The sequence below is a fragment of the Halichoeres trimaculatus genome, unplaced genomic scaffold, assembly GCF_033239565.1.
Source record: "Halichoeres trimaculatus isolate MK-OKI-2021-1 unplaced genomic scaffold, fHalTri1.1 fHalTri1_scaffold_24, whole genome shotgun sequence".
NCBI classification, from domain to species: Eukaryota; Metazoa; Chordata; class Actinopteri; order Labriformes; family Labridae; genus Halichoeres; species Halichoeres trimaculatus.
This window is the reverse complement of record NW_027437202.1, coordinates 7,053,311-7,076,045: the sequence shown is the minus strand read 5'-3', so window position 1 is coordinate 7,076,045 and position 22,735 is coordinate 7,053,311. Positions and strand designations below refer to the sequence as shown.

Genomic DNA, 22,735 nt, shown 5'->3' with positions numbered 1-22,735 from the left:
TTGACTCACATTCTCCTCCGTGCATTAGATCACTATTGACTCTCAGTGAGCCCTGCACAGCAAAGGGAGCAGCAGTAATGCAGCAGCCGAGGCGAGAGGGCACCTAGAGGAAGAGTCCTTCGCCACTTTAACGCCGGCTGTGTTGCACAGGTGGGGAGTAAAGAGGCATGAATATTTCACTGATTTCAGGTTAAGTCAGGATCAATACATGTGATGCATAATTCAGCAGATAAGTGCAGGCTCAATTAAAAGCAGTCAGAGTTATTAAAGATGGAAACACAACAGGTTTGAACACACTGTAAAAAAGTTGTTGTAAGTTTTAGTGATTTGTTTTAATGTTGGAACAAAAAAAACTCCTGTTAGAAAATCACGTCTTAATCTGCGTCTGAATTTTCATCCGTTTCTTTTAATTTGAAGCAATTATAATCGAAACATCAAAGAAAACACAAACGACTCCATCATAATAAACTCCCCAAAACAAAACAAAGCTTTCATTTCCAGGAGGCGTAATTGCAATATGTGTTAATGTGATATTGTCAGGCCTTAATTGTGCATTAAACTCATCTTAGCGAACACAAATGTGCCTCCCAGCATCCTCCTCTCCATCACCTGCTCCTGTAATCTCATTTATTCTCTCATCACTCCGCTCTGAATAAAACATGAGCTCCGTTTGCATCACTGAGGAGGAAGAGGAGGAAGAGGAGCGTCTGCGTGAAATCTCAGCGCAGACAAAGTGCTTCTCGTGGTCAGAAGCCTGCGATGATATCTTCATCTCCATAAAATCCCTCCTGGTTCAACTTGAGGTTGCACACTTTGGCGGTGGAATAAAAAATGGCTTCCAGCGGGATGTTTCCACTCCGTCTTGGCTCCTGTCTTCTCGGAGATTCAGCCGCGGCCTGTTCTTTGGAGATATGCAGAGCGGAGATAGTCGATCCGAAAGTTGTGCCACTTCGCACACAGAGGGGTTATTTGTTTGGTCTTTTAAAGAAAAGGAGGATTTTGTTAAGTCGAGGAGCTCAGAGACGAAGAAGTGCTGAGGAGTCGGACTAATCAATTACAGCTTTTTCCTGTTCAGCCTTAAATATCGTCTTAAACTCTCAAATATACCGAACTCAGAGCCACATTGAAGGAAAATAAAGAAATATTGATCACAGCTGCAGACAGAAACATGAACTCTGCAACATTCGCCACCTCTGACTCGTGTGAAGTTGGAAGTTATTCTAAAGATCTGCGTGGTCACAACGCATCGATGGTGAACTTTCTGCTTCTTTTCCAAACTGTGAACTAGTTTTGACAAATTCCTGGATCTGCAGCAACATTTTCAACACCGAGCCCAAACTTTCTGTTCTTTCTGACGAAACCAGCTTCACTCACTTCCTTTGATTCTACGAGCTGCTCACAAATAAAACATCAAAACGAGGTCACCGTGCTCGCTCCGCAGCGTCCGGCTGATAAAAATCCGAGTATAAACCCTGACATTGAAGATGAATGTGTCCCACAGCCACTCGGTCCTATCAGTCTGCAGCACAGACAGCGACGTGGAGAGGAGGGTGGGGGCTGGGAAACATGTCAGGAAGCTATCTCTGCTGCCCTCTGCACTCGCAGGCAGAATTAGAGTTGAAAAGGTTTGCGGCGAGGATAAAAGACGAGCGTGATTGACAGAGACGGGCAGGATGCTGATTTATATCCCAGAAGAGGGCGTTTTTAGGCAGCGGCCTCCAGCGCTCTTATGGATTCCAGATCAGTGCATTAGGATGGCCCACCTTGCCAAAAGGCCTAAATATAACCGCCTATTTATCGATATCATAGCATGACAGGAAGCCATGCTGGAAAATGATTTCAGCTCTCCGCAGGAAACCATTATGGTGAAATGGGTCATGGAGGAAGGGGAAGGAAAGATGGCAGCGCTCCACACGCTGGTTTTCAATTTCAAAGACATGCAGAAAGGCCTCGGTGAACTGCTGTACACGACTTACGCTCAAACACTTTCTGAATCAATCAAAACACAGCCAGACACAGAGCCATGTAAACACGTTTCATGCCAAAACTAGAGAGAAGACTTCTGCAGCTCCGAGCTGAAGAGGAGGAAGAAAGAGGAGGGTTAAGGTCTTCTTCCACTCTTCTCCCAAAGCCGGGGAGGTTGTGAAGTCATTTGGTTGATGTCTCTGAGATATCAAAGAGCAAACCTTGGGCACTTCTACACGATCCTGAGCATAACCGAAAAGGAATAAAACAAAGCGTCGAGTTAGTGCTTCAATTTCTTTACTTGATTCCAGAGTAACATTTACAGAAATACCTTGAAGAGGAAGTCCGACATGAGAGTGAGCATGAAGGACGTCAGGAACTACTCAGAGTGATGAGAGTGCAGCTAAATCCCATTTCCTCCAGCACAGCAGGAGGACGGCGAGAAGGAGGAAAGGTTAATGCGAAAAATAATTTTCACAGCTGATTGTGTCAAAACAAACAGCACAATCATTTCCTGAGAGAGTTTTTGGTGTCAGTCGAAGTCGGGGAGTCCAAAGAGCTGCGGCTGAAACTCCTCCATGCTCCGCAGCCTCAGCGTGGCCTCCCGCGTCAGGCTCGGGTTCATGTTGTCATCTGGAATCATCACCACCTGCATCCCGGCCGCCAGCGCCGCCTTCACGCCGCTTGGAGCGTCTTCAAACACCAAACACTGAGGAAGGACAGAGGAGAGGAGAAGTGATATTATCCTTTAAGCCTATTAAGGTCTACAGGATTTCACAGAGCTGACACCTCCGACAAACGCAGGGAAACACCGCTGCTGCTTCCATCTCCGGCCTGATGAGGCTGATATTCCTCTGAGGAGTTTGAAACATCCATTTAATCTACGATGTGAAGAGGGCTGCCCCCTGACGCCCCGCTTCATCTGCTTTATTTAGACTCAAGCGTCTGCTGAGATCCAGGAACAAAAAGCCAGACTCTAAAGTCTCTGTTACACCTGGAGAATCAGAGAGGAATCAACAATCACTGTGGCTGATTGTTGTTTGAATCCTTATGTCTGCACATGTTCGACGAGGACGTGGGAGCAGCTGCGGTGAATTAATACGACTGAACCTTCAGCGGGAGGTTAATCGTTTTTCAGTTTCTGATAATCAGGGAGAGGAGAGAGCAGACAGGAAGAGAGAGTCAAGACCAGCTCATCAACAAGACTCTGAGTTTCTCTGACTTAAAGAAAAATCAACCACAGGTTTCAGAGACGGCAGCTCCTGACTGCTCCGTCGGAGCTGAAAGAGCGGCTCCTGAACAAAAACATGTTTTGTTGCTAAGTAGGTAAGTGAAGTGCCCTTGACTCCGAACCGCTCTGTGAATCCAAAAGACCCGTTTTCATCAGACAAAGATGAATTCTTCAGAGTCTCTGCAGAAAGTTAGAAATTAAAAGCGTTAATGACGTTCAAGTGTTCGGATTCACGGGAAGATTCATCTCATTTTTCTGATTTGTTAAGTTTTTTAGTCACATCTTGTTTTGTGATCATTAAAAGGAATCCTCAGCTAAAAGCCTCTTTGTTTGTGCTCCAAGCTTCAAGTTTGTGTTAGGAAGCAGCACTTCAGCGACAATAAAGCAAAACAGACGTTCAATGAGTCTAAAGCTCCACATAAGTCTGAGAGGAAGCCTTAAGCACCTTTGTTCATGTCAGCTCTAATACCCAGGTAGAACAAAGAGGACTCCTCGACTCTCTTCAAAACCTAATTGACTTCTGTGCCGTCGCTAAGCCGGAAACTGGAGGATGTGGAACAATGACGGAGGAAACACTGAGAGTACACAACGGAGGGGCTGATCGGGAGCAATTAAAAGCGTTAATTACCCAGTGAGCTGGAAAAATGACCCTTTAATCTGCCTCCAGTGGAACGGATGAGGATGTGTGCAGAAGAGGAGAGGATCGATGGATGAAATGAGAAAAATAATCCACGTGAAGATGAACCTGGAGGTGTGCTCTCCCTGCATCCCCGTTCTGCAGGATTCTCTGCATGAAAAGGTTCAAGCTGTAACAATAAACCCTCTTCATTTGGCAAATTTATCCACCTGTTACAGTCAGACGACGGGGTTTATTGTGCAAATTGTACCTCGTGTGACCGCAGCGAGAATCACAGCAGCATCGGCGTCTGAGTGGTCCAAAAAGCATTTTCCAACAGCGGCTGCCACACCGAGCGGAGGTGTTCTGCTTGTTAAACACCCGGCCGCAGAGCAACAAAGCCTCATAAAAATGTAACAAGGTAAATCCTCTGAAACTCACTTTATCAACATTTTAGAGGGAAAACTGTTTAACCGCTTCCCTCACGCCAACAAAAATCCTCATAACTGGGATTCATGGAGCAGCAGAGCCAGAGTACTCACTGATGTGGACAGGAGGAACTCAGATACACACTGTACCTGAGTCAGCTGGAGGAAGGTGTGTGAGTGCAAACACAATCAGCTCATACACACACATAGAGTAAAGGCTTTTAGAGGAGCGAGCAGTGGCGGGATGACAGCAGCCGATGCCTCTGTGATGTGATTTGGAGTCGATCCAGACCTCGTTTGGCTGCGGACAGCAGTTCAATAAAACGCCGACATGAGACGGAGAAGCTTCCTGCTTCACAGGCGCTCCTAATCACATGATCATTTCTTTACAGGCCGGGATCAGACGCAGGCTTCCACCCGGAGGGGAACGCTCTGTACATTACTCCTAAGCTGTTTGATGCACGGAGATGAGTCAGAGCGCGAATCAAAGCAGACAAACACAGCTTTACAGTGAGAGCTGAACCTTTGTTAGCAGTCCCCTGGAAATCACACATTACTCCAGCAGTGTGAGCTAATGCTGCCGTCACCTGGGTGCAGGATTTAATGCTCGGGAAGTTTCTGTAATCTCTGATAATCAGATGCAAAGTGCTGGAATGGGAGCCGCCGGCAAAATTATGTATTTTTACAACAATTTATAGATCGCATTAAAGCGAAATTAGAGAGGATGCAGAGGGAGCGATGAAGATGTTGAAGGAGAAATCATTATGAATATTTCTTTTTCTACAGATGAAAGCAGCTTGTTTCAGATGTTTTGATCCAAGAAGAGGAGGTGTGCTCTCCCTGCATGATCCGAAAGAGGAGGTGTGATCTACCAGCATGATCCAAAAGAGGAGGTGTGCTCTCCCTGCATGATCTAAAAGAGGGGGTGTGCTCTCCCTGCATGATCAGTGGAGGAGGTGTGCTATCCCTACATAATCTAAAAGAGGAGGTGTGCTCTCTCTGCTTGATCTAAAAGAGGAGGTGTACTCTCCTTGCATGAAAGACAGAGGAGGTGTGCTCTCCCTGCATGATCTACAGAGGAGGTGTGCTCTCGCTGCATGATCTACAGAGGAGGTGTGCTCTCCCTGCATGATCTACAGAGGTGTGCTCTCCCTGCATGATCAACAGAGGAGGTGGGCTCTCCCTGCAAGAAAGACAGAGGAGGTGTGCTCTCCCTGCAAGAAAGACAGAGGATGTGTCTCCCTGCATGATCCAAAAGAGGAGGTGTGCTCTCCATGCATGATCCGAAAGAGGAGGTGTGATCTCCTTGCATGAAAGACAGAGGAGGTGTGCTCTCCCTGCATGATCTACAGAGGAGGTGTGCTCTCGCTGCATGATCTACAGAGGAGGTGTGCCTTCCTGCATGATCTACAGAGGTGTGCTCTCCCTGTATGATCAACAGAGGAGGTGTGCTTTCCCTGCATGAAAGAGAGAGGAGGTGTGCTTTTCCGCATGAAAGACAGAGGAGGTGTGCTCTCCCTGCATGCAGGAAAAATTAAATGGATTTATAGTAGAAAGGTTGTTTAAGCATCAAACTCCTTCCTCCTGTTTTTCCTCCGTTGCACTCGCAGCTTGTTCGTGTTAGCGCTTCTGTCAGCGTTTGACACCGAGTGTCAGCTGCACGTGTGACAGCGTGTCCGCCTGACAGCGAACACGGCTGTGGAATGAATCTGTCACCGAGGAAACCTTCAAACCCTTTAATAACTCCTCGGCGGTGTAAACATTAATGATTTCTACTGTGCACACGCTCCTGAGTCTTTGGCTCCTGTTTCCTCCACTTTTGGCAGAGCGAGGGTGTGTTTGAATTTTTCAGCAGGTTTTGTACTTCCATATTTGGCGCCCAGCTTTTGGTCTGATAACCACTCTATGAGGAACTGGGATGCGGTTCAAGAAACGCTGGCCTGTTTGATGCAGCTGCCACGTTTTCATCCTTTTGACATCTGCCCATTAACACCCAGCGGAGAGGATTGGAGTTTGCAGGGAACATTTGGGTTTTGATTTCTTTAACTCCTGAAAGATGCAGGACGTGGTTGATTCGTCAAAGTAGGTCCTGAATCTTTGCTTCAACTTCAGATGAAACGCTTGTTGTGCACATATTTCACAGCTGTTTACGTTATGTGCAAAAAGATGTATCATATGCATCAGTGATAAATGCTCCACACAATACATCATCCTCTCAGTCTCCGAGGATTGAATCACAGACGATGTATAAAAAGATCATGTGCTGCTTTAGCTCCCAGCAGAGCCGTGAAGAGGAGACGTATACCATAACAGGAGCTATAAAACGCGGCTTTATTTACAGCTATGATGCATGGCTGATGCACAGTGTGAGACTTTAACAAGCTGACGCACCAACGTTTGTGTCAAACACACTATATCCGTGTGTGTGTGTGTGTGCGTCATACATGTATCTGCGTCCTGGGAGCAGCGCAGAGTGAATAAGCGACAGTGACAGATCGCCGACTGCATCTCCTAAATGATGGTGGAGCCCGCAGCAGCTGGAGCGCAGGATGTGTAACATTTCATCCTCTGGATGGTGGAGAGCAGAAATACGGACAGAGCGGATGGAGGGATGTATCCGCAAAGCCGACATGAGGGGGTCAGGGTAGTTTATGGAGTCTTGTTGTCCTGGAGGATGTCAAACTGAATGTTCAGAAACGACTGATATGAAATCCAGGAGCTTATGAAATCGGTTGTGAAAGAGTCAAGGATTGCGTACTAAAACAGACCTGATCGAAATCTTTCTTTACGTTTTGCACATTTGGATTTTGATTAGGTTTTAAGAAGAGCTACAACATGCAAATGGCTTCATGAAGGACATCAACTGTCCATGATGCTCCCTGGCAAAGTCTAAACGGGCAGTTTTGTGTCGTTGAAGGAGACGAGGTCTTTGAATTCCTGCAGATGTCATCTGATGGCCGCCAGCCAATCGGATCCTCCAGCTCAGCGCAGGTGTAATTTTTGGGTCTACCTTTGACTTTTTGGATCTTTGAGAAAATGTAGAATGACTGTCTTACTGCGTCCAACCTCAGCAGCAACGGCACGCTGCGAGAGGCCTTGCTTATGCAGCTCGACGATACGACCACGTACAAGAGGAGGGCATGAAAAATCAACACGTTTTCACGAGGAACTAAATGTAGACCCGGCTTCCTGCAGTGGAAAAGCCCTTGTTGCAGCGCTGCAGGCAAAAAGAGTCTGGAGAGAATCCAGAGGTGTTTGTACCTGTTAGTCATTCAGCACAGGTTAAACAATAGCAGGAATCAGCTTCAATAATTGATGTTGTTTGGAGTCGGCTTGTATGCCTCTGAGCTCTTTGCTGAGAGAGAACCGCAGCCTGAGATGTTTACCGCCTGACACAAAGCATCCACAACACAGTCAGCTTTTCCCGACGACTGTTTCATTATGAGATAACTTTCCCTGCGCCGGGTGTAAAGAGATAGCTGAAAGACGAGCGCGCGCACAGCCCCAAGACTTAATCAAAAAATACCACAATTGAGCCAAAATGAGTGTCTGCAAATCTCACACCCCTCCCTCCTTCTCCTCTCCTGCCCTCCCCTGCCCTCCTCTGCTCTGCTTGTGATCTGAGGAGGACCCTGCAGCAGGCTTAGCCCACACATTTGAAGTCTGTGGCGATAAAGTATCCAGCCAGGAAAACACACAAACAGGGCGGAGGAGCCGGATGCTGGTTTCCGAGTCATACGCTACGTTAGATAAGAGAAATGCAGAAGGCTGCAGAGTGCAGGCTAAGTGCTTTTAAATCAGCTCAGCCATCAGTGCACTTTAAACCCATAATATTTAGTCCGTTTGCTCCAGAAGCTCAGGGAATACTTTAGAAATCAAGAAAGAGAGAGTGAGGAAACTTTGCATCACCTTAAACCTCCTCTATCGCTTCACGCAACCTTTTTACAGTCTTGATTCTGCATGATGTGAATCCCTTCAAAGCCCTGATGGTTTCTGAGGGATGAGGCCTAAAAAAGAAAGAGTAGGCGGGTCCGGTCCTGGATCAGCGTTGCCGTGTTGTTGCAGTATCATTATCCGAGCATCCAAATCTCTCCTGGACCAGAGGGAAATCCACACTCGGAAACTTCTCACTCCCTGATTTGCAAACTTTGAGCGTGGTTAAAGATGATTGATGCGATGTCGTAAAAACGCTCCGACAAATAAAAGCTCAGCAGAATCTCTTTTGCAGCTAAATTGTAAAAGTGTGAATGTTTTTGTTCCCGTTTAGTCGCGGTTTACAGCTGTCTCGTAACAGTTTGACAGATGCACACACACACACACACACACACACACACACACACACACACACTCGCTGCTGTGCTGCTGTATCAGACGGAGGGTTTGTGCACACAGGTGAGCTTTAATGCAACATTTCCACCTTTTATCCCAACTTGCATCACTTTGTCTTGGATTGAAAGGCTGTTAACCTTTAATAAACTCTCACTTTTCCTTTAAAAACTCGGATAATGACACATTTAGAGAAATCAGTAAATTTGTGACTAATGGCTCCAGAAAACTCTTTATTCAGGGCAGGCCTGTAGAAAATGTAAGGGTACTGAGTGAGCTCTGCTAAGTGGAGTGAAGAAACACTTTATGAGCACTTAGCATTTAAAAAGTGTCCTGAACCTCTTACCTACAGTACATTTAACATTTCCGTATAAAAACCTGGACTCTGTGCGTTTGATAATCCTCGTTGGAGGAGGGTTGAATGTGGTCAGCTTTGTCAGAGCAGTAATGAGCCAATTTAACGTTCAGAGAGAGCTGCTTACGTCTTAATTGTGCCTGATTTGAATACCTGGATGTGTCCGGCTTCCCCAGGTGAAACGCCTCGTATGATTAATGACGGAGGACGAAGTAGTCCTCTCTGCCCTCCGTCAGAGCGAGCCTGAACTAGCTCACTTTCATGTTTCATTAATCTTCTTCAGGCTGCCGAGCACCTTTGGTCAGAATCTCCTGTCTCATCAACACTGTTACTTTGGACTGCTGAAAAATGTCTCTGCTCTCTCCCAGGAAAAGGGGAGCGGAGCTTTTTCTTTCACTTCTGGTCGGTTCAGACACCACATTACTCACCTGTGAGGCCGCAGAGCTGCAGCGCGCTCTCTGGGCTCTCTCAGCATCACATTAAATCACTTCCTGTAATGTGTTTGCTTTCATAAAGTCCTTCTGAAGTGGACAGTTTTCTTACTCTTCCTTCATTTAAAAACCTGCTCCTTCTTTTTCTTAACTCACCTCTGCTGCTTTTATCTGTCGCTACACTGGCCTTTTAATATTAATCCTCTCTGAATAACCTGTTGCAGCTGTGTGTGTGAATTCTGCAGGATCCCCATGCTCCTCTTCTTCCTCAGCATCTAAACAAAAAGCTTGTTTTGTTTGCATCAGAGTTGAAACCAGGGCGGAAGAGCTGACAGTCGGATGTATGTCATTACCACAGGGCTGCTTCTTCTGTTTACCTCGTCCTCTCCACCCTCCTCCCTCCAGCTCTGCCGCTGTCTGCTCCCCTCTGTCACGGAGTGGGAGCCGGGGACCGACGCATCATCATTCGTTATTCCGCTGAACACTCTGCCGATTCCCCCTCTGAGCCTCAGTTTCATATCTCATCAAGAAAAATGCCAGCTCGAACCGTGGCTGGCTGCAGATTAAAAAATCAGGTGCACGGTGCCAGAGGCAGACCTATTTGCAGCAAAAAGCCTTTTAAGCCCGAGCAGAGTTAGCAAGGATATATCTACTGGATGCTTCAGATTCTGCGTTAAATTAAGCTGCAAGTATCCAAACGCAGAGAGGAAGATGCAAGCATTGCAAGCACAGGATGACATCGCTAACTACTCCACCTTCTGTGAATACAAAACACAGCGTAAAAACAGCCCATACCGTCCATCCTACAGACCGACAGCCTCCATAAAGGCAGCCGAGGTGAGGACTCAGGGGAAGCATTGTACTTTTTCCTGCAGAGGTCAAAACACTCTGCAGTGGCGGCGAGCCAGCCAGGAGGAGGCGAGATCTGACCTGAGATACTCAGGGTGTTGGACATTGTGAGTCTATCTTTGTAGGGAACACTTCTCACTGTTTCAGCCTCTGTGTCTGAGCCTGAAGGTGGAGAGGTAAAGAAAAGTTTGAGAGTTATACATCCGAATGCACGCTGCGTGCAGTTTCATGGAGTAAAAACTTCTTGCTGAAGAGTTTCCTGAATTATAACGCACAGAATACTGAGCGTGTGCAGCTTCTAAGACCAGTTTTTCTCCATTTACTGAAAACTCAGTTAACTTTTCTCAGGGTTCGTGCAGCAGGAGCAACGCCAGCTCAGTCTTTGTGCTCAGCTGTCCAGAACAAAACCCAACACAGAGGATGTGCTCGTCAAAAGCGAGGCTTAGAAACTGACTTGAATAGCCGCAGAACAGCAGAAAAACATGTGAATGGAGTGGTCAGAGTTCAGCTTTGGGTCAGCGGAGACAAAAAGAGTCCAGGAGTGAATTCAGACTCACTGGAAAACACATTCGCAGACGTCTGAGTGTGTGAGTCACATTATTGTAGCTGACATTAAAGTTCATTAGCTGCTTCAATCCAACAAAAAAGGAAATGATGTTTCCAAGCACGCTAATAAAGGAGAGAAAAAGTGTAGAAAACTGTAATCTAGGAGGATTTTTATAGAATGAAATCATAAAAGCAAAGCAAAGCACATCATTTAATCACTTATTCAGCAGGAACATCTCGTCCTGATCAATGATTCACAGTAAATTTGTTCAAATCAGCGTAAATCCTTCGCTCTCTTAGCGTGTGGTCTCCACAATGAGTGTTTCACTGAAAGTAGGTCAGCCCTCACACAGTCATTCGCCGTCTTTACCGACATATTTGGCAGCTATTTAAGACTGACTCAACTCCTGACTTCCAGAGCGTCTAAAATATCTCTTAAACAGCCCGTGAACCCTGAAAGCTCTCCACTTCTGATCAAAGCGTGGCGGTGAGAGCGTGAGGCGGTGTGAGCGGGCTGACACCAGGAGCTGCCTGCGTCGCAGCAAACCCAACATTTGGAAATGAAACGCTGACGCACACACGGCTAAATAGGAGCAGATATAAAACACAGTGTCTGACATGCAGTCGACTCCTTTCCGCGAACATCTCCCAGCTCTCGAGGACAACATCTCTGAAATTTCTCTGATGTGCAAAACAGGCTGAGAATCAAAGGGTGGGATTACACAAACAGCACTCACACTTTTTAAGAAGCAAACCACGCTCAATTATTCAGCTGGCTGCACACGCTGTGGATCAGTTTTCTCATTAATCAGACTCTACATGACTTTGTTTTCTCGCTCTGTGATTGTGCGACCTCAAACAGCTGCTTTTCAAAAAAGGAGGCACTGCGAGATGCAAATTTCATTCATTTGTTTCTGCTAATCCTGGGGCCAGGTCGCACAAATGTTGAAGGCTGAGAGAGATGTTTGTTTTTAGATTTTAATTCAGGCTAGTTTCAATTTAAACTTGAGAAATTAGGAGTTTCATACGCACTGCTTGCTTATGCGCTAAGACAAGTTGTTTTGTGATTTTTCATCAAAACTTTTTGAGGTTTTGTCCGTAAATATGTGAATTTCTCTTCATTTTTTTTCACAAATCTTCCCACTTCCCAAAACCCATCCTTACCATCTCAGGGGGAGCTGGGGGGCTGAATCTCTTCGCACACACGAGGAAGGAATCTGGCTCCGGTTTCGCCTTCTTCACATCAGGATCGTCGCCCAGAACGATGTGGTCGAACAGAGCGAAGAAGTCTTTGTGGTTCTTCGTCTTCAGCTCGAAGGTGACGCCTGCTGAGCTGGTGGCCACAGCGATGGGGACGTTGTTCTTCTTCAGGTGGCGCACCAGTTCCTCCACACCTGACGGGGAAAAAAAGCTGTTAAATTAACCAATCATGTGTTGCATGTCATATCAAATTAAATAATAAGCAAGTGCTGCATTCTTATGCAACCCAATAAACAGTTTTTAGACATGTTTTCTCTTTTTGTACCTTTTAAACAACCTGCATGTAGGATTATTAGATTAAAGAAGCTAAAATCATCTCTTCCTGAATTGCTCTCCAGAGTTATTTTTGAGTTTTTGCTGCAATATATTTACATAATTATAGAATAAAGGCTAAATTCAGCTGCAGTACTAAATATTAGATCATAATATCATAGATTGTGTGCCCCAGAAGCTTACACATGCACACAAACAGAGGAAGCAGCACTCCCACACGCTGAATAAAGAGGACAGCAGCCCACGCAGGAGCTAATGATAGTTCTCTCTTCAGCAGAGAACAAATCAGCTGAATTTCACTCTTTTATGATTGTGTGTTCTGAGATTTAGGCATACCTGGCATGAGTTCAGCAGAGGGAAAAATCCTTTCTTGAATCCGTCTGGTTTCAGTCAAGAGCTCCTCTGCTGTCATGGGAAGCTCCAGAGAGTCACGGATGATCTGGGCCGCATCAAGAGCTTTCCTCCCCATCACTGAGGACTTCACATCCCAGGTGTACTGCTTCCCAAAGCGGTCACAGACTTCCTGGAAGGACACAGTGTACAGCCGCTCTGTGTCTGTGATGGGACAAAACAGGATATAGGAATCAAAAGCATGAAAATAATATACCCTGGATCCAATAATGATCTGACTTAGTCTTAAAATGAACAGGAAAGACTGAGGAAGTTGACACACATCAACAAGTTGCATTGTTGTAAAGTTGAGCATCATTCAGAATTTAGATAATTCATATTGCTCAGTTATAGAAAGACACATGTGAAAAGCATCATATTCTCAAGCTCATAATGATATAATGGAGAATATATCTTCAAATCAGTACAAGTCGAAAATCTAAAATAATAAAACAGATTTATTTGTGATATATATGCCGAATTTTACATGAGTGTGTACTCTGTTAAAATAATTATTAAGTTATACAAAATGACAAAACATTTTGTAGCTTCATGCAGAAAAAAGTAAATTTTTACTATTTCAGACGGAGTTCAGCGGTAGGACTCCACAGTAAAGACTGAGCCCGTTTCTGATTTAATGCAGCTTTAGCGTAGCTGATTTTTGTTAAATAATTATAAACAAACACACACGAAATATGTTTCAAGACCTAATAATAATCCATCCATGTCGAAGAGGACATGGCTCACAGGTTTGTAGCTGCAGCTTGACATGCTTGATTCAGGAGAGCACTTCCGCGTCGCGGCGATGACGTGGACAGAAAACAAAAACAAAACAATAACTTTTCAATCCCTTTGAAAAATAATTATAACACTTTTAACGTTCAGATAACTTTGTACAAAACGGTGTAGATGAATTTAATTTTAAAAAGACCCTTTAATTAAGTATTTTCGTCCGGGATAGTTTTTGGTCTGCGCAATGGTTTCTGGGAGATGAAGTTCAATTTCATTCGTTTACTTCTTATCAGGTATTCAAGGATTTATATGCAATCTATGGGGAAAAATAAGTATTTATAACAACAAAACGTTTACAGAGATTTGCAAATGATACAATATTGTACAAAATAACATCAAAATAAAAAAATAAATAAATAATGAGATATTTTTAAGGATACACAGTTAGAGAAGATGACAAAGCTTTTGAAGATCTCCCTGAAAATGCATTGCAAGTTCAACAAAGACATTCTCATTCATCTATTTTATCTATTTTATGCACAAAAATTATCCATAATTGATGAAAATCAGGCTTTGGTTTGGGTTTTTGTTCTGCAAATCCTGCACAGAATCAGTAATTCATGCATTGCCGACCCATTCAATGAGCTGATTTGCTGAAAAATGCTACTTCATATCATATAAATGTGTAATATCAAGTTGCTGCCATGTGATTGGCTGATATTTAGATTAATGAGCAGCTGAACAGGTAAACCTAATGAAGTGTCCGGTGAGTGTAGATTAAATGTTCTCAACACAATAATGGCCTCGGTGCAGGATCATACGTGGGAGGATGAGTGAATGAGAGGCAAAGAGCACAATGAGCACAAACACGTCTCCTTGATAAAAGACCTTCAGAGCTGCAGAAACATTCACAACCTATTCAGCCTGCAGGTCTCACCGGCTTTATTATGCCGAGTAAACTGACCTTTGCGTGCTAAATTATTTGGCTTCCCATTACAGAGAATATCAACAGCCTCTGAAAAGGCCTCATTTCCTGCACACCAGAGCAGGCCTGTAGCTGCTTCTCTGCAACACGCTGAATAACAACGTTTTATTAAGCTAAGATTCAGCGTTGTACATCTCCGCTCTCCAGAGTGTGTCACCCAGACAAGCCGCTGCAAATTACTGACAAAAAGCTTGTTCACTGCGTTGTTACCGGCGCTGCCACATTTCTCTGAATAATTGGAAGCTCCGTGTTAACAAAGTTTGTCTTGTTAGTGAGAAAAAGACGTCAGGGGAATGAGAGAACCCTGCAACCTGGACGATCTAATGAGCCTATGGATTCAGGTCTAATTGGGGGACAGAGAGTGAAACGCAGGCTTTGAGTCCAGATGAGTGTGCTTTGTGCCAAATTGCATGGTTTAGGGAATTGCTCTGACTGACGAAGCGCTTAGAGCATGAAGTAAGAGCAGGAACCTTCTGTTTTTCTGCAGGAAAACACAACTTCATGATGAAACACTTGTTTTTGGAGTTGTGTAGGTTTAACAACCCTGACGAGACAGAGAAATATTTTTATTCCACTCCTGCAGTATCATGAGCAGAAAAGAGTACAAGCCCGTTGATGCTCCCAATCCTGCAAATCAGCGCAGCAACACAAAGATGACAGTCTGGGAGAAGTAGCAGGAGATTGCTATGAAGCTAGCCCGGAGCGACACTTTGCTGTCTGACTGAAACGGCGTGTCTGTAGATATAAATAGGGAGTGGTAAAAATCACAGGCAGACACACAGTGAGTTCGTTTTCACATCTCTCTGTGGAGTGGGACTTCTACACACACACACACACACACACACACACACACAGATACATTTATACTGCTTCAAATTCAAAGCTCTACAGCTGCCTAATTATCAGACTGAGATCCACACATAGAGCCGGCTCATTACCTGTCAGTGAGGTCCGGCTTTGATGGGGTGGATGAATCTCAGTTTTTGATGGCGAGTTTGATAGCTCTACCTCCTACACCTTAAATAACCTGTCTTATTTCCTTCACATCACTCTCTGTATTCCTCACATGACCCCAGAGGCGCAGGAGAAGGATGATTGACAGACTCTTGTTAAGCTGGGACTCTAGTATTTCCTAACCTGGGCTCTGTTTTTACATATTCTCTGTAAGGAGGTAAGGTAAGGTGAGGCTGTCTTTCAAACAGTCGTTAAAGTCGCCCCCTGCAAAGCCAACAGACTCTTTCGTCTGAGCGTCACATGTGATTGAACAGAAATAGCTTCTCCATCCTTCTTTAAATGCAAAATAAGAGTTACTGCTGCACGGATTTTACAGAAGAGGCTGAATAGAGTTAGCATGTTCTTATTGAGCTAAAGCAGGATGATGTGAAGATGTATTTTTCCTTTTAACTCCTCAGCAGTGGAACAACAAACCTGTCAAGGCTCAGCTTCAAAGCGCCCGCGGTAAACATGGAGAGCCTTTGTGCATACTGTATGTCTCCTAGCAGATCTCTGAAACCAACCAGGTGAAGCTGGTCCATTTCTTCCTCCTGAGGTAAAAAGTTTTAATCAAAGCCCAAAATTTGCAAAATTAGGGATGAAAACTTTTATTTGTCACCAATCCCAGGATGAGAAACTGTCCTCAAACTTATTTCGAAGCAAACTCATGAATTTTTAATCTGATTTAATTTCCCCCGTCCCACAGCTCTGCACTTAGCAGCTTCAAAGATCAAAATAGTGAAGTCCTTCACATAAACTCTATCTCTTCCCGTAATCAACCTTCTAATTGAAAATGAAGATGCTTCAAATGAGAGCTATAATCATCATTATCATCAGTGAGAGGAAGCCACTCCACAAACACTCCAGCGTGGAGTGCTTACAGCCTCTCAGAGTACTTCGGTCCAACACTGATAAAGCAGGAGGTGTTTGGAAAGTGACTCAGCACCTCCATGGTGTTTCTGCTCATACCTCTACAGGAAACACACCTGACCTCTGCACATTAATCATCAACAGCATGAAAACAAACCCGACACAAAGGCCAGCTGCTGAAGTTGAGCGACTTTGTGTTTACTTCCTGGTTTAATGCCTTTCACTGGGAGCTGAAGGGCAGCGGTCTCTACCTGGGACCCGGCTCTGCTTTATTCCTCTGGGCGTGCCGTATTGATCTTAGCTGCTGAATTAGCATTTCATATCACCTTCCCTCATTTAAAATGGTGATTGCTGATATCTCACCCAGGACGAATGGTTGGCTCGGGAATTGCCGCTGAGGGCGATACCGATCAGCCACAGAGAGTTAACGAGCTTATCATCACAATGTAAATAGCGCCGTGTGTGTGTGTGTGAGTGTGTGTGTGCGTGTGTGTGTGTTGATTGCTTTAGGACCTTCCCCCCCTGTGGAGGTGTCATGGTTAGTAATCAGAGGATAAACTGGAGGAGAATTACAAATGACTGTATCATCTGTGGATGTGACAGCGTGGGTTTTAAAGGATGATCACCGGCTGAGCGTCGTACTGTAAGAAGTCTGGATTCATCAACTGAACCTCTGCTGCGCCGTAATAACACTTATTGATCCTTCGCCGACAAATCTAAGTGGATTAATTCACCCGGCAGATCTGCAGCTCCATGAGTCTCTTACAGAGAGTGGGGTGGTGATAACGGGAGTGCCATGAATGGATTTAATTAGGAGGCGATAGAGGTCGTGAAAGGTGCAGATACTTTAGCACAAAGGTGTCTGAAGTCTTCAGATGGAAATATGAGCCACACTGGACTAAGAGCTTAAGAAAGACTTTTTATCATCCTGGGCTCATCGTACTTCATGACACCTGAGGCCTCGGTACGACGGGAGGATGACCAATGATCACATCACCATGCTCATCAGGGTCCAGGTCGTAGGGGCAGCAGTACCATCAGGGAAGACCAGTGCCGCCTGTTCCCGGCCACTTCTACCAGCTCTTCTGAGGGGGTACCAAGGTGTTCCCAGGTCAGTCGAGAGGTATAATCCCTCCAATGCGCTGCCCATACCACCTCATCTGGCTCCCCTCGATACGGAGGAACAACCTTTCAGTGGCTTGTTTCCGCAATCTTGTTCTTCTGGTCACTACCCACAGCTCCTGGCCATAGGTGAGGGTTGGTACGTAGATTGACCAATAAATTGAGACCTTGCCTTCTGGCTCAGACCAAGCAGACTGGTTCGGTTCGTCATGGTACAGCGCCCATTTAGTGGTGTTTCCACTGACTTTTCCCAGGACAGATCCCCAAATAACCGAGACGAGCCTTCCCGCTTTTTGGGACTCTTTCGTAGGGGGACTGAACCGATCCTCTCTCAGAAGGTGGAGCTACAACAATGTAGATCGTCAATTGGTCACAGTCTTCTCTGAACCAAAGCTTGATTGCACTTTGTATCAAAGATCTACGTGCCAATCACAGAGAGGAAAAAATGCTGCACGTCTTCCATCGTGCAGCTTTCCGCATCCAGCTTACACGCCGCCTACCACAAGAGGGCACAGTTTGCTGTGGAAACGCAAACAAGATCAGGCTTACTGTACCAAACCGTACTGAACCGAACCAGATTGCTTGGTGGAAACGTAGAAATGTGGATTAGCTAACAGGAAATCCAGAGGACACATTGTCTTCATCACAAAAACAAACCCAGCTCCTGAAAGAATTTATCCTCTTTGGCTTTTTCCAGCTCTATGTAAATTTCCCTCGTCGTGGACTCGACGCCGCTCTCAGCTGGAGAGTTGTTCCGTGTTGGAGTTCATTTATTTCACACAGGAATAAACCCACAAATGTGTTGATAAATGAGGCCCATTACCCGCGCTCCTGTTGTGTGTTTGTGCGCCGGCAGCAGAGAGGGTCACCGCTGCCCCGCATTAACAGTCTGCTGCACCTCAGGAACATCTTCCCGTTTGATACGGCTCCTGATTTATGTGGCTGTCATGGCTGACGTGCACTGACCCCTGAGCAGCACAATAAAATATTCATATCGGAGCGGGACACGCCGCCTCATCCTCGCTGATATCCACCAAAAAAAAAAAAAACACACTCCTCCACAGCGGCTAAGTAAATATACCGCTAGAAATCACCCCGGCCTCTGAGGTTTTGGACAAACTCTAATCATTTGTGTAAATTGAACCCCGTGGAAAGCTGGAAATAATGTGTGTCTAATTGGGTGTGACTAACAAGGCCTCAAGGCAGAGCTGTGCATCGTGTTTACAGGCAGGAAATTGCACAAAGAAGTCAAGACGCTCCACAAGGGACTGGGGAGGATATGTTTTCAAAGCAGCCAGCATAAATCCACTACACTGACGTGACACCGGCGACAGGGGACAACAAAATGTAGGACAAAGACTCAGAGCCGTAGTTCTGGAGGAAGACGGAGGAACTGGAAATCCTCGGGATCGTCAGCAAAGAGAAGAAGAATCTGAGTGTTTGAGTTATCTCATCCAAATAAGCTGCATTTTATTGTCGTGGTGGAGCAGAGAAACGTGCACATATCCCAGAAAATCACCTTGGATACAGCGCGTGCCAGCTCACTGGTTGGCAGCGGATCAGCTGCAGGAAGTGTTGCTTGGTGGCAGCGCTCCGTCTTGGCTCTTTCACTTTGTGCCTCAGAGGAGACTTGTTGATATTCGCAAATTACATTTTCCTGCGTGTGAATTCCATTTCGGCGATAACAGAGTGTTATGTAAAGCAATCTATTCACACGTTGCCAGACAAAGAGAGCACTTTATGCGGACAATTCTCCAGCCGCCAGTCGCCCGATCAGAGAAGGATACTGTTTATCTGCGGGCCTGTTGGTGCTGATGAAGAGGGGTTTGTTTCCATCATCTTTGATTCCCTCGGCTTATGAGGATGTGTAAGCGATTAGCTGTAGATCAGGAGGATGTAGGTCTGTATGTGACCAAACTTCACACGTTTATCCAGCAGGAGGAGGAAGACAGACAGCTCTGTCAGGGAGGCCTTTAATGCATAATCCACAAGGTGTTTCTAAATGAAGTCGAATGATCTCCTCTGAGGCTGCAGGAGATGCTACAGGGCACTTAAGCTAATGTTTGTGATCCCCCATGTTGGCCTCAGTGTGTCTCAGAGAGTCCGCTCCTAAAAATACTCGTCTGGTCTATTTCGATCTGCTTCAGAGCCGCTCTGAGGAGAAGTGTGTGAGGCGAGGGTCTGCTCTTTACACTTCCAAAATCATCTCTCCTCAACTTTTATTTATAAAGCACCACTTCACGATGAATGTTGGAGAAGTTTTTAGCTTCTTCTTGGAACGGTGAGTACTTGTCTTTTCAAACTCTGCACACTTCCCAATTTAATTACTCCTCCTGATTGTTCACAGTGTGCGACACCATTAGGTGAAGCTCGAGGTTATTGTACGCGCTGAAAGATAATCCACGCCATCTATCAGGAGGGAATCAACACACCCGGCACCACGCAGTCCACGCCGTCTGCAATCAAGCGTCTTCCTCTGAAAAGTATTGTTTCTGCAGAGCGCTCCGCCCCCGTCAGTGCGCGTTGATAATACGCTCAGCGCTTAATGTGACCCCGGACGCTCCGGCATCATCCGAGGTCATTAAATGTAAAGCATTAATGCTGCTTTAATTATACACCGATGGCTGTGCAGCAGAAACGGAGCGCTCCGAGGATGTGATGATGAGCTATCAGAGCACAAAGGATGAACACGCTGATATAATGTTAGATTATTAGAGCGGCTGCTGTGTGTTTTTATTTTCTGTTTGCAGGAAAGAAAACAAACTTTATCTTCTGTAATTTTGTGGAATATACTCTTGATACGCCGATGATACACAGATTTGCGTCAATGAAGAAGGCCAGAAGTTTAATCAGTTAAATATCTACTAAAAAATCTCAGTTTTAATGAAATCCAAATGAAAAAAGAGAAATTATTTCCTGTCTCTGCCTCCACCTGAGTTCTTGTTTCCAGCTTTCTATCGAGCTGAAACCTTGAGAGAATTCAAGAACTGGCAGTGACCTCTGGTTTGAAAAACCAATGTTTCACCCTGTTTTTAATGAAAGATGAATGAATCATGTATCTCAATATGCAGACAATGCACAGATTTCATTCCCCGGTGAATCACAAAAAAGGCAGCTTCAATAATTTTTCATATTTTCAATCAAGAACAGAATTTCTGAAATGTTCACATTTCTCCGGCCGAATGAAATTCAGAGATAATTCCCCCCTTGAAGCACAAATATCTGCGTTCTTTCTATTTCAAATATTACCAAAACAAACCCTGACTCCATGTCTGAGAGTAACCAATGATTTGAAAAGCAGATTTCAGAGTAATCACATTGGAAGAACAGATCGAATTAATGCTTTCAAAACCAAAAAATCGACGCTCTGCAGAGTTTTTTCCTTTGAGCTCTTTCTCCTGGTGTTGAACAGACGTCGGACTCTCTGAGATCTGAGATGTAAACTATGAGAAGATAAAAACCTGTTCAGGGTCTGTAGGGTTTCCAGACAGTTGGATCTCTTATTTAACTCCGTCTCTGTACGTTGCAGAGTCGCAGTGAGACGTTCACTCAGGGGAAATCTGTCGCCAAATTACAGCAGATGGTGGAGTCATTGCAGGACTTCAATTCTGCAAATGTTGTAGCTTCACACGCCATTTAGTGTTTCTTAATCTCTAATCATCTGCTCCAGATGTAAACAAACATCATAACGCTGTGTAATAAGAGTAATTCCCTGGATAACAGCCTGCAGAATCACACAAAGAAACAACGAAAGGCTCGAAACATGTGAGAGCACAGGTGAGGGAAATGAGGTGTTTTTTCGTCAACCTTCAATCAAACTTCATGCAATCTTGAGTTTTTTCAGCCGTGGTGTAAATGAGAGAAACAAACCCACGGCGAGGCTGTTAACACGCCGCTCTCTGTGCTGCTTGCCCCGCCCTCCTCCCCCTCAGATAGTCTGTTTCCAGCCTCAGCAGCTGTCAGTCATGCTGATGAGCCGCCTAACAGCCTGTGGCTCAGGTAAGAGCCTCTGCAGGCCGCGAGGAGGCCGCTGATTGCAGCCAGCCAGCTATAAATAAAGCTGTGAGCTCGTGGTCGTGCTATTAGAGCAGCTTTATTCCTTCTTTTCTGCTCTTAGTTTGAGCAACTATTCCTGTTTCTTTACTGATGGACGCAGGGAGGATCAGGTTTGATGCATCATCAACATCCTGGAGAACAAGCCGTGATCACTCCTCTTACAGAAAACAAACCATCTCCATGACAACCACCGAAGCCTGATGAGAGGTGATAACATCAGCCGTCAATTATTAACCTGCACGCTCTGATCTGTTCTGCTTTCAAAGACGCTTCACGCTCTGAAGAGGAGAGCTTCATTTAGCCGTCTTCACAAGTCGACGACGCAGGATTCAACTTCAACCTTTAAAGATGTTTGCTGCTCCCGTCTGATTGGCTGCCAGGGTGTGACTCTGCAGGATCAAAGACAAGCAGAGGCGTCACAGATTGGAAGAGTGCGGGCTCCTCGCGGCCTCGTCACGTCCCATCTCAGCTCTTACCATTAACTTTTAATCCTGAGCGGTGTGAAGACTCATCACGCTGTAATACTGCATGTACCGTGCTCTGCTTCTCCTGTGATCTGCTCATGAAAATGCATAATTTGTACCGTCACTGTGGGAGAACTGGAGGACAATATTAATGCATTCTGCAGAAATTGGAATGCATGAAGTGCTGGAAGCGTTGCCCAACAGAGCGAGTAGCACGCGCTGTGATTACAGTGCTTATCCCTTCAGGAATAATTCAGCACAATACAAGCGGTCTGCGTCGCGTTGACTTCTGATAAATCAGATTTTCAACGAGCTGCGTGCTCCTCGATACACGATCCATCAACGCCTGGAGGTCGTCCACGGGGAGCAGAGCTCACACAACACATCTCTGAGTAAATAAGAGCGTAAAGACTTTGCATGATGTTTGCTAAAACTGCAACTTAATAAATCTCTGACAGTGCAATCAGGCAACATGCACCAACAAAAATCCACGATGTGTGAAAGAGAAGCAGCTAAAGCCGTCTTTTTTGTTTCTATTCACAACCTGCAGCCACTAAATTCCACTCGTGTTCTCAAAAGATAAGTTATTTCCTCAGAAATAATCATTGGCGACCATGAAAAACAAATTAAATCACAAATTGCTCGTCGCCCTTGCGCCTTCTGTGCAGGAATTTTTTAATTCCTTCTCTTTAATAACTATTTACTCTCTCAAACGCACAGCCCGACTCTTTCACATTCCCGAGACATATAATCAATTATTAAGTGATGACAAAACCATGTGTTCCCGGGGTACGAGTGGAGGCTTTGGAGGGATAAATAAAGACCTTTTGTTTGTAGAGTTCA

The 22,735-nt window shown here is 45.2% G+C and overlaps 1 protein-coding gene across 3 annotated transcripts in view; it reads right to left on the bottom strand.

Annotated features, from left to right (window-relative positions):
* Positions 1–462: 462 nt before the first annotated feature.
* pudp (pseudouridine 5'-phosphatase) overlaps positions 463–22,735 on the bottom strand; it is a 28,235-nt gene continuing 5,962 nt past the window's right edge. For 2 of the 3 annotated variants that reach the window (XM_074664186.1, XM_074664187.1), the window contains 3 exons: positions 12,617–12,835; positions 11,912–12,141; positions 463–2,674 (listed from right to left, as the gene is read on the bottom strand). In XM_074664186.1, coding sequence (XP_074520287.1) covers positions 2,498–2,674; positions 11,912–12,141; positions 12,617–12,835 — 626 coding nt within the window. In that variant the 3' untranslated portion in view covers positions 463–2,497. Of the gene's footprint in view, positions 2,675–11,911; positions 12,142–12,616; positions 12,836–13,377; positions 13,475–22,735 lie in introns of those variants that run through there. The other variant, XM_074664185.1, reaches the window with a different exon arrangement.